The sequence below is a fragment of the Balearica regulorum genome, chromosome 8 (genome assembly GCF_011004875.1).
Source record: "Balearica regulorum gibbericeps isolate bBalReg1 chromosome 8, bBalReg1.pri, whole genome shotgun sequence".
NCBI classification, from domain to species: Eukaryota; Metazoa; Chordata; class Aves; order Gruiformes; family Gruidae; genus Balearica; species Balearica regulorum.
In genome coordinates this window covers 6,582,351-6,594,256 of record NC_046191.1, presented here as the reverse complement: position 1 = coordinate 6,594,256, position 11,906 = coordinate 6,582,351, and the positions used below count along the sequence as shown (strand labels likewise).

The 11,906-nt window shown below is 43.2% G+C and overlaps 1 protein-coding gene across 1 annotated transcript; it reads left to right on the top strand.

Moving 5' to 3' along the window:
• The first annotated feature begins 2,752 nt into the window (after nucleotides 1-2,752).
• DMRTB1 (DMRT like family B with proline rich C-terminal 1) lies at nucleotides 2,753-10,138 on the top strand. Its single transcript, XM_075760596.1, has 4 exons — nucleotides 2,753-3,158; nucleotides 4,820-5,052; nucleotides 6,700-6,844; nucleotides 10,032-10,138. The coding sequence occupies exons 1-4, from the start codon at nucleotides 2,753-2,755 to the stop codon at nucleotides 10,136-10,138; spliced, it is 891 nt and encodes a 296-aa protein (XP_075616711.1).
• The last annotated feature ends 1,768 nt before the right edge of the window (nucleotides 10,139-11,906 follow it).

The window sequence follows — 11,906 nt, the reverse complement described above, 5'->3', positions numbered from 1 at the left end:
ATTCACAAGTTGGAAAGAAGTAGACATTCATTATTGCTATCGATTTCAATAACATGAAATCAGCAGGTTGCTTTCCTTTCATTTTGGCAAGATAATAATACTTATAAATGCTATTTTAATACAGATCTTTGTACACACTTTATGTTACAGTCCCACCATATGTTATATAAAATGCTAGAGTGAACTGAGTAAGTTTTAGAGAAAAGAGTCTTTATTGTGCCTCATTTTCTTTCAAATATGAAACAAGGAGAAGATAACAGTAGACATGAAGCTGTATCCACATACAATTCTACATCTCATTCCAAAAATTTATTTTTAAATTGTTCTGTCTTCTCTGTGGGATGGTCTTGCTAATGGTGTGTGATAAGGTAAATCAAATGTATATATAAACACCTAACAGGATTGGAATAGCAGAATTCTTTGAACCGTCTGCAGAAATCAATATTTACCTCACAAGCAAAATAAAACATTCACGTTTCTATAAAAAGCAAGTCTAGTTATGTTTGAAACAAACTATATGGAGAGCATAATAAATGCTGCATGCTTAGGTGAAAGTTGCTCAAAAGAAAAATCCATATGACTGTGAAAGACATGGTTTATTAATGGAGTAACTGTTGCAGCCCATGGCTGGTACACCTTTTCCGAGAGAGGGGAGATAAATTTAAGTATGTTTGAGTAAATATCTTGGGTAAATGTAGTATTACGTGACTCAGAATAGAAAATTACTGGGGAAAATGACATAGCCTACCTTTCTCCTCCAAATGAACACACGCTGTGTATCAATGGAATATGTAATTATAGTTTTTTAAAACATGTCATCCATCCTCTTTTATTCTACAGCTAAATATGCACATCCTCAACATACAGCAAAAATATGGCGCATAAAATTAGGAATATATTATCTGTTTATATTTAATACAGAGTCAATGTTTAGAATGATTACAGGAACATCAAGGCCCTGGCACAAGCCAGCGGCACAAGCCTGCATTTAAGAGTAGCTTCTATTGATGGCATATCAACCAAGTACCTTTCTGAACTACAAAGAAATGGTAACATTTTCAGGTCCTTTTCAAAGCTATTTAGCCACAATGCCCATGCACATGAAGCTGGCTTTTTAGGCAGCATTTTGGAAGTCTTCTGGGGAAGATGGTCTGCAACTGAGGACAGCGAGTTGATTAAGTTTGGATGTGTGCTTTGCTGCCTGCCATTCACAAAAGGAGCTGCTGTGCATGCAATCCAGCACGCAGTTTCTACAGAGCACTGCACTGATCTCTCCTACATGACCTGCTGTGTGCCTGCGCAGATTTAGCCTTGCTCCTGCACAGGATCCCTGAATGCGTGCGTGCCAGGGCATTGCTGAGAGCCCCTCACAAAAAGCAGCTACCAAAACCTCAGTCTGCAACTGGGACACCAAAAGCTGCAGGCTGGGATTGCTGCTGTGCTGGGTGGTCTAGGGACTGCGCTTTTGAGGATTTGGGTCTGAATTGCCTTCAAGAGCAAGTCTGGGCTTGTATGTCAGTATTGCACTTAGTAAAACGTCTCCCTAGGAGACGAAATCCTACTGGAAACCTGCAGGACTCAGATGCAAAGTCCTAATGAGTCTTTTGCAAAGTGAGAAGCCTGAATCTCGGCTGAGCCTTGGGGCCTTGCAAGGCACAGGGGTTGGCTGCTCACTGCTAAAGCAAACCACACTGTTGCCAAATCTCTTACAGGGCTGTTATGCTGGGGCCTCGCCCCCCCAGGTGTTGAGGGGTGCACCTAAGTCTTCCAGGAAGGGTTTCTCCAAGGGAAGGGCTTCTGCAAGGCTGCTGTGAAACATACTCTGTTGCATATTAGAATTGTTTCAGAGCAGCAGATATGTGAGAAAAATCAGCAGTGTTGTGCCTTACATAGCAAAGTGGAGAGTTTTCTCCTGGAAATGGGCTACTGTGTAAACCAGGGGTTTTAGCTACCAGCAGCAACAAATAACAAGTGCTTTCTAAGCAATACCGAAACTGGAGCATTCCTGTATTTCTAATTGTAAGCCTGTCTTTGTTTCCATAGAATAAGGAATTCTGAGAAAAGGAGACAGGTCTTTCAAATGACATTTGCTTTTCGCTTTCATCTTAGTACCTTGTTTTGAAAAATGGAATGATGAAACAGTGTGGGTTTTTTTCTGCTGAGGCAGGCAGTCCTCCTCCTCAAGAGAAGCATGCTGCAAATTGGAAACAAAACGGAACTGAAATCCTGTACATATTAAAAGCCAATGCATGAGAGGTATGAAAGTGAGTGTGGATGTTACAGTGCTGAAAGGTAAAAATTATCACTTAAGGCAGTACTGTAAAGGACATTGCATTTCTCTCCCATGCACACCCCGCCCGTCCAGAACTCCCCATCTCTGCACACACCAGCCCAGGGAAAGTACTAAAACATGTGCAGCATGTTCCCCCCACTCTTGCAGATCCAACCCCTGCTCTGTCTCTTCCTCCAGCCCCCCATGGCTGAGGTCTGGCTCCAGCCAGCTCCAGGGGGCTGCAGGGGGAGGTGGGCAGGTACTGCCATGCCCGGCTGAGGGAGGGGAGGCCTGCAGGGCCAAGGCAGCTCCTGTGCCGCAGGCTCTCCAGAGCGGGGCATTCCCCACCCACTGCCGTGGGCTCTCCTGCCCCGCCTGCCCAGGTTGCTACATGCCGGGGCAGCAGTGGCCATGCCCTATATAAAAGCTGTGAGGCGCCAGCTCTGTCGTGCCAGAGTGGTTAGCCAGGACTGGTGTGTCATGGAGGCCGAGGAGGCCGCAGCGGTGGTGGCGAAGGCAACACTGCGGACCCCCAAGTGCTCCCGCTGCCGTAACCATGGCTTCGTGGTGCCCGTGAAGGGCCATGCCGGCCACTGCCGCTGGAAGCTCTGTCTGTGCGACAAGTGTGCCCTCATCACCGAGCGCCAGAAGATCATGGCAGCCCAGAAGGCCCTGAGGCAGCAGGTGCCCGACCCCCCGGCTGGGGCAGCCGCAGGGCCCGCTCCCCTGGGTGAAGGCCCTGGGGTGGCCACTGGGGCAGCCGGTGCCCCTGAGCAGAGCGGCCATGAGGGGATGAAGGGCACCCATTCTGCTGGCGGCAACAGCAAAGGCATGGCGTGCAGGGCACCGCCGCTGCCTCCCAGCGGCCCTCCCTTCTGGGACTATGGTAAGGGCCTGTCCCCAAAGCCTCTTCCCCTGTCCCACCATCTTTCTTTCTGCGTTCATCCTCTTCCCATCAGACGCTGCCACTTGCGCAGTTTGCACCCGCTGATTCCTCAGGCTCCAGCTCCCTGGAGAGCCATTCCTGCTGTCTGTCCTTTTCTTCCTCAGTGGACACAGGTACTCTGCTTGCATGTTGAATGTGCAATCCTGCATTTCTTTTCCCTTTTGCAGGGTCTGCAACACAGGTCACACGGCTCTGCAGCGGCAGGAGCAATGTGCTCAGGCTTGCAGCTCATTGCAAAGTTGAAGTGGCCTTTGAGAGGGAAATTAGTCTGGGAGGGAAACCAAATTCTGATCCACTGTGCACTGCAGGTGCTTGTGGATGTTTCTCTGAGTGCTGTCTCACTGTTTATAAATTCACAGGCACAAGCCTGCAAAAAGCTAAAAAACTCAGTGATGGCAGGTAGATGGGGAAGTTACTGCTGCAGTTGCCTGAAGCAAGCGTTTTATGATAGCACTGTAAAAGGAAGAGACCTCTTGGCCTTAATTCCTGTAGCAAAGACTGCATTTGGCTGGGATCACTTGGTGTAAAAGTGCATTTGGTATTTAAGAGCAGAGCCTAGATTTTGCAGGTGGAAAAATTGTATGGTCTGTCACCTCTTAAATTGCTTCCTTTAATAGAGTCTTTCATGTGACTTGTCTAGTTTATTACTATTTATTACAGTAACTTCATACTATTACTATTTATTATAGTAATTTTACGGAAATCCCTACTGACTGTAGTAGTCATTAGTCTGAGCCTCTGGAGAGTTGGCAGCCTGCAAGATAAAATGCTGTTTTGAAAAGCTCAGAGGAGAGACTCATTTCAGACATCTCTAGTTCCCACCTAATCTGTCAATAACTGTTCCCCTTTTTTTTAGCTTTGTTTCCTAAGAAAATTATGTTTATGGATGACGCTAGCTGCACATCTGCCTGTCAGTCCTTCCCTTAATAACATTTTTGACCTGCTGACCAATTTCAAAAAAGGTTAGGGACAAATAGTATAATTCTAGTACTCCAGAAGTCAACCTACTCTCAAATCAAGTTCTTCCACTTGCCTACCAACAGGAGGATGTGCGGACAAGAAAGACCCTATTCGTATTCAAATAACCACTCTCTTTTTTAGGATTTCAGAGGGGCCATATAAGATTTCAGATGCAAGATAAAAACCAAAGGAAGTAACTGATTCCTGCATCTGAAATTGCTGGTGTATTTCCCTAAAATTGAGCCTTTGTAAATTAACATAGGAGGTGACAGATAGGACTAAAGTTAGAACTGTATGGTTTCTATTTGTTCCAAGTTCTGCTAGAATTAAAAGTCTTAAGGTAGGTTGTTTTGCTGTTGCTGATGTACTGAAAGAATAAGACTCTGCAGCCAGTGCTTTACTAAGGACTAGCTTCATAATTCACAAGGCAGAAAAGAACGCAGATCATTCTGTGTTACAGTATCATCTGCTGCATCTTTCCTTAGTTCCTTAAAAAATCATGAAGTAAATTCTTGAGGTGCTAAGCAGGAAACCAAAGGGCGAGATTGACCAGCCTGAAAGTGGAATTTGGTCCTGCAGCTACTTCTACTGAACTCCATAGAATTACATGGATACTTTTATTTGTTCTTACTGTTTCCTAGCTCACCCTGCTTTGCCTCCAGAATACATGGTCAACCCAGAATACCTGGAGAGAGAACCTCCGAAAGTGTACCCTGGGTGTTCTGGGGTATATCCTTACCATCCATTTCCCATGGGATTTGCCATCAATCAGTCAAGCTGTAGGGGAGCACCATCACCTCCAGGGATGTCACTTCAGAGAGGTTTCCGACACATTCCTGGCAACTATGGGCGAGGGAATGCAGCTTCTGTCTCCGTAAGTAACAGTCTTTTAATTGCCCCTAGAAATATTGCTGTCTTTACTTTTAGCTGCCTTCTTGCTGTTAAAGTACCCATGAAAAGTTATCCTGCTTATCAGTTATTTCACAGAATTTTGGTATATTATGGTGAAGAAAACATGAGCAAATGGTGACGTTAATTAATAGTCTGTCCTGAACCCAGAAGACCAAACCTATGCACTTGCAAGGGAACGGATATTGTGAAGTGTTTTGGGGCTCATACGTTCTACTAGCATTTGCAACAGCCTTTTGGAATTATGGCAGTTGGACACTTAAAATGGTCATGTTGTGCCAGCGTAGATCGCACAGATTGCACATTGGGAGGTTCCTCTTCTTCCCATGCAGGACAAATCTAATGGGGAGGGAGAGCGTCAGGGCTTGGCCAAGGCACCAGAGCTGCAGAGAAGAATGCAGCGAAAATCAGCTTCCACAAGGAAGCGAATCAGCATGGTCAGGTATTTCTGGTTTGAGACATTTAATTTCTCAAAAACAGTGGAAAATTGTTGTGGTTAACAGAAGTTTCAGATGAAAAATGTTTAGCATCGTAGGTCTCACACCTTCAAACCACACAGATATGGTAAGAAACAAGATGTTAAATTGCCTGTCAGTTGTAATGGTGTGTGTGGGCACTTCCAGTTCCTTTCAGTGCTGTCAGTCATGTTGGTTTAAACTGGTGGTGTCCAGTTTTTGTACCACAGTTGGGCACATTATCAGAGCTCCAGCTGCCATACGTCATCTGTCTGCATTGAGTACAATTCATCAGTTCATGTTAAGGTAGAGTGATCTGCCTCAAGACTACTAGATTTATTATGCTTGCATAGAAATTCCCTGTCACATTTTAGGGGTTATTGAGAAAGAAGGTGGCTAGCAGCAGTCTGAGGTCCAGATAAATTATCCTGGTGGGCTGGATATACACAGGTTGGGAAATGCCTTGTCTAGACCGTCACTGTGTGTGGGTTTGAACTTAATTTTTAACTGTCCTGAAACAGATGGAAGGATCTCATACAACTTTTATCTGTACCAGGGTGCGTGGCCAAATCCAAGAGAAAAATGCTACTATTTCTCTGATGCTAGTGTTTCTGAGGGATGGAAATATCTCCTTGCACACGCAGTGAGTTTTATTATGCTCTAACAGGTCTGGTGATCACAGAAGACGAGGGCTGTGGGGCACCCTGTGGTGCACACCAGCCCCTCAGTGTAAGTAGAGCCACTCACTTCACTGGGCTCAGGGGAGAATTGATAACTAGCAGGGAAGTGGTGGCAAGGAGCATTCCCCTCAGTTGCCTCTCTGTTGCATGAAGACTTCCATCTGGGTCAGTGGCAGGTGCACTGGGTCAGTGGTGAAGGTGAGCTGATCCTGGTTTAGACCAGCTGCTCTAATGAGATGCCAGAACAGGTGACAAGGACTTAGAAAATCAATTTTAGCTGAGACATGGTCTGAGAAGCGGCTACTTCACAGTTTCAGCACATTACACTATGCACAGGCTTTGCAGCATATGTCCACAAAATGGACAAAAAATGTAATATTCACAGGTAGGAATTGAAACAGAAGTTGTTTGATACTGCAGATGTATCCTGAAGAGAGTCTGTAGATGGAAGATTATTTGCTTCATGTGTTTCCACAGATTCCAGATGGAGGTGGAGATTTCCATCAAGGATACTACACTCCTCTGCCTCAGTTCATCGCACCAAGTTTTCTGCCAGGGATTCATTACATTCCACCTCCCCTTTCACTGAACATGTTGGCTGAAACAACCAAGGAAGCACATGGTAAGGAAGTATGAGATGAGCCCTGGAAGATCCAGTTTTAATCTGGTTTCAATACTTAACCACAGAGGTGGAAACCTCACGAGACCATGATTCTAGCTAGTGTACAGGGGTTCCTAGATACTTGCGATGGAGCCAGGACTGAGATCCTGAAGTCCCAGGACAGATTGCCAGCTTGTACAGCTCTGGGAAGGGCTGATTTAGGAGAAGCAACCTGACATGCCTGGGCTTTCCTGCTGACAAGCACCTCAATCTCCTGCAGACGTTGAAGGCCCTAGGACTCAGAACTGTTCCAGAATATGATCTGTTGATATTCTCAAAATGAAAATATTTCTCTAAATAGCTAGTTTGCAGGATGTATTTTAAAAATTATTTGGCTTGGTTGCAATTTAGACAAAAATGTTAAAAAAAAGGTGGACGAACACTTAGCATGAACAATATGAAATTTCTCACTCATCTGAAAATCCTGCATTTTAATTGCTGTAAATGAAAGATTGAATCTTCAAAATCTCAAGTTGTTGTGTTGGATCTCACAGGATTTTAAATTTCTGGCATAAGTTAAGTCTTTGTGCTCCTCTCTTTTTGGTTTCTTTAATGTATTGTGCCTACATGTGGACATATTTGTGATTATATTTGCAAGTTTTTAATTTGTCTGCAGCTAGCTGTGACCACAAGAGGGTAGAGCTGCTCAGAGAATTAACCATTAGGACTGGATGAGTGAATAGGCAGTTTTATTTTAAATTCTTTTAGAAAATGCAGATAAATAAATACAACTTTATTTCTCTTCTTGAACATGAGAATAAAGAATTGTTAATCTTTTTATGAAACAGATTACAATAATCACCCAGTGAAAAATCAAATCTCTTGTATAAGAGTGAAGAGAAATAGGAGAGTATAATTATCTCATTTGAATTGAAAAGATGTTGTGTGGGACAAAATATAAATTGCGGGGTTTTTGGCCTGGTTTCTTGATAACATAAGGCTTGTGCAGCCTCGTTTTCTGTTAATGTCAGTCCTCTCATAACTTTTCAACCCATTAGTTATTTTCTGCCAAACATACCTGTTGTGATCACAGGCCTACACAATATTGATCTGCAAGGGAAGCAGATGCCTCCCACAAACCCATTTGTTTGCAGCCATGTCGTGGTGTTTGGCTGTCAGCTTGCACTCAGTTCCTGGCTGAGGTGTGTACACCTTTGGCCAACAACCAGGTGCTTGCCAGTCAACCCAGCAGTGGGCACATATCTCCAGAGCACTCAGAGCATACCTGCTTCTTGTCTGGCTGGAAAGCCAAGGAAAAATAAGCAGGAGATGTGGTGGACAAGGGGAATATGATGAATACGGCAGTACAGACATCATAGAAGTGTAAAGTTATTTTAAGATACTGACAAAGGCATTAGGATTTTAACGCAGAGTGTAGGAGATACTGGTGTGCTGGATGTGAAATAATATGGGCTATGTTTGAGGGGAAGAGAGGAAAATGAGGGCTGGTAGGCAAACCAGAAAGTGTATGTGTGGATTAATGGGGTTTGTGATTTGGAGGGGACAAAATATATGGGGGATACTGCAGTGGCAGAGAACCATGTAGGGAGCTGCAGCTATTCTGTGAGAGCGTGTGAGAATGGGAAGGAACTGGCAGTAGCAGACAAACGTGGGGGACATGGAGAGAAGTAGTGGTATTGCGTGAGAAAAACAGAGGAAATCCAGTCCTGTATTGGCAGAGTGAAGTTGTGCTGGCCAAACAATCATGAAAACAGGCAAGTGGATGGAGAAGAGAGGTCATGAGAGCACCCCCCCCCCCAGAGAGCAAAATGCCATCTAATGACCTCAGCCCTTATTACAGGCTAGGGAAATCACAACCTAGGCACAAAGCCATAGGAAACAATGCATCATAGATTGTGCTGCTCACAGAACAATACAGTTTTCTTAGTACTACAGAGAAAGTACAAATTAATTCCACTACATAGTATTTGTGCTCTAGGATATGTAGGAATTTGCAATTGTGACCCAGTGAGGGGGGGTACTTCTGCATGAGGTCATACACAAAATAGCCTGCCAGCAGCAGATGCAGATGTAGAGGGAAGCTACAGAGAAACTAATAATTCCTTGATTCTGGTATTCAAGATGCTTGAAAAAAGAGAAAAGCTGTAACATTTAGTGCATAGGGATGTGTTAGTATTGCATCGTGTCTTTTTCCCAAGAAAGGAAATGATGTAAACCTGCAGTTAGACTTGGGAACATCCTTCCTCCACAGAGACCTCCAGAATTGAGGTGAAATGGGCTTTCTAGCAAAACAGTTGCAGGAAAATGGATATAGAAAGCTCTAGCAGGGGACACCTGGTGAGAAGAAATGTCTGTGATCTCTGCCCTAAAGGGAATCTGAGAAGAAGACAAATAAATAAATTTTAAAAGTCCTGTCTGAAAAAGATTTCTAAGGCTAGAAGCTGCTACCAGAAAGATTTGAGTCAATAGATCACTGCAGTTAAGTAACTGAGGCCAGTTAGGTTTACAATGGTGATGTGAAGTATAGGCCATGTTGTTACACAATTTCATGCAGTATTGACTAGTAATGTTACAGAAATTTGACAAAATAAACACAAGGTGTATCCAGTACAACAGCCAGTACAGCATCTGAGGATAGAGCCTGATTGCAGGTTGTTGGCTTTCTGAAAGAGCAAGCTACAGAAAAACAACCAAAACCCCAAGTCACCTGTGAGGAAATGAGGGAACTTTTCATGAAAATTAGCAAGTAAATACTTTATAAAATAAAAATCCCTAGTTGGATTTGAAGAGGGGATTATTCAGTCTGTCAAGGCCTTTGAGAATTCACAGGAGCGCTAAAGAGGCATGGCATAGATTCACTGCAATTAAGTGGGCAAAAGAGTCTGCCTCATAATTCTCTTCCAGTGCAGCTTCAACATTTGCCATCTTGAAGCAGTCTTGGCTACATTTCTTGAAGCATGGATGAAACAATCCACTGCTGTCTGAACTGCAGTATCTCATTCAGAGAGCTCTTGATGTCAAGTGCCTTTGAAAAACAATCTAGATATTGACAAAAGTAATTTTGCATTGAGAATTTGCCTCTGGAAATGTGATTGATACTAGGTGTAATTCAAACTGAATTACAGGGTTTGGGGGTTTTGGCTTCTGTTTAACTCTGACCTTTTTCTATTCTTCATTTTTATTTCAGCTACTGAAGGTGACAGTCAGGATTCAGGGGTGGCTCATGAACCTGGCCAACCATCTTCTTCCCCAGAAGAAACAAGCAGAGACCAGTCTGTATATTCTAAACAGTAAATGGGCTGGAGAAGAGCTGAGTAGCAGGCAGTGCTATTTTCATTATTGAGGAGAGTGTTAGTTAATACAAAGGTAGAGTGACACTTAGTCACTGAGCAGCCACAACAGCTAGAAGAAAGGGATTAGTCCCCTGCCTCACTTTATGATCATGTTAGAGCTAGCAGGCTCACAGCTCTTCCTCCTTAGCACTGTAAAGCCCTTGTTCCCAAAAGAGGTTTTCCAGAGCCATCGTAAACCCCTTCCTCCTTAAGCAGGTGGAAGCAGCAAACGATTATGACTCTGAATTTGTTTCCTTTGCTGAGGTTAGATGGCTCCCTGACTTTGGAGTGAGGTCTCCGAGCCATGTACATTCTGTAGCCTTCTCATGTTCATGATGCTAGTCAAAAATGTGTTGTTTCTGTATCAATTTGCTGTAAAGGAAACCTGGTTCTGAATATTATGGAAGAGTTTAGTGAGGTGGAGCCTGAAGACTAAGTGAGAGAGGATAGGAAGACAGCCTGGGTCGCTGATTTACTTGACTGCCTAAGAACATGATTCACTGGATTCAGCAGGCAACAGTAGGTGCTCGCTATGCTTGTCAAGCAGGGCGTAGGAGGAATTTGGAGAAAGGTCTGGTGTAGGCTGAAATCCAGTGCCTCCACATTGTTTTCTGGGTGAACTGCCTTTAAGGCACCTTCTGTTCAGGTTGGGGACAGACTGATTTGGACTCGCTTCTTGTCACACAGGCTTCAGGATTTTGAATGTCTGATGGTTTAGACATAATTTCAATGTTGTTTAACTCAGTACAGCTGAAACTAAACAGTACTATTTGTTTCTAAAGGGCTGGTGTTGACAGCTTTATACACATGTATTGGAAGTGCGCTGTGGTGTGTCAAAGGTGTGGAGAGATTGCCTAGGAAACTGGGACAAAACACTGTTTAGAATAATAGTTAGTCAAATCCATACATACTATAATTTTCAATGATGATGTTTAATTCAAAATGAAAGGTACATTCTTCTACTGTTTTGCCTAGAGGAACTGGTTTTGTATTAAGTGGATCAGTTGTTAATGTTTGAATAATTTTTGGGGGGACTTTTGTATAATTAAAAAAGATACATTAAATTGTTGGTATGGTTTTGATGATTTGAGGCTTGCACCTCTATATCTACATATCTATATCTACATATAATTTTTCTGGCCAAATGTCAGATGTTGCCCTGAACAGCTCTGTGTAACAAACTGGTCTGCAGAGAGATTTAGGCTTCAGTATTTTTCTTCTACATCTTTTGACTGCTGCTGTAGAGGTGAGCACAGTAAAATAAACATTGTTCTTTTCTGCTATTTGTACTAATAATCCCTTGCTCAATACAAGATGTAAAGAAATTACACTAAACTGAAACTTTTTTTGTTTTAATGTAGTAGCTGATCTGCTGGAATACTTTTCCAGCACACAGGGTTTTGGGGGACAGTGAGTGAAAGTGGCAAACTTAGAACTGCCAAGAGGAAAAACTGAAACCCACATGTATCTATAGCAAATAATCTGATTTACAACTTGTTATATACTAGATTTACAACAGCATCTCTGCTCCCAGGAGTGTCCCAAACCTCCTCTTAAAACTGCTGTCTGCTTGGGAAAATCTGGATACTTCTTTAAGGTGTCTGGATAGAGCAAAGCTCTTTTCAAAATAAAATAATCTACAAATAGAAATACCAGCAGCACCCACAAAGCAGGCTCCTCTGTGGATGGAGGGTTGATTTTTTATATGTATAATACAATGATTTAAGGAA

Bases quoted from the DNA above. Each gene is read 5' to 3' on its own strand.
- DMRTB1 (XM_075760596.1), top strand. From the start codon at position 2,753: ATGGAGGCCGAGGAGGCCGCAGCGGTGGTGGCGAAGGCAACACTGCGG. The intron at 3,159-4,819 runs GTAAGGGCCTGT...ACTGTTTCCTAG, and splicing joins CCCTCCCTTCTGGGACTATG to CTCACCCTGCTTTGCCTCCA. The intron at 6,845-10,031 runs GTAAGGAAGTAT...TTTTTATTTCAG, and splicing joins AACAACCAAGGAAGCACATG to CTACTGAAGGTGACAGTCAG.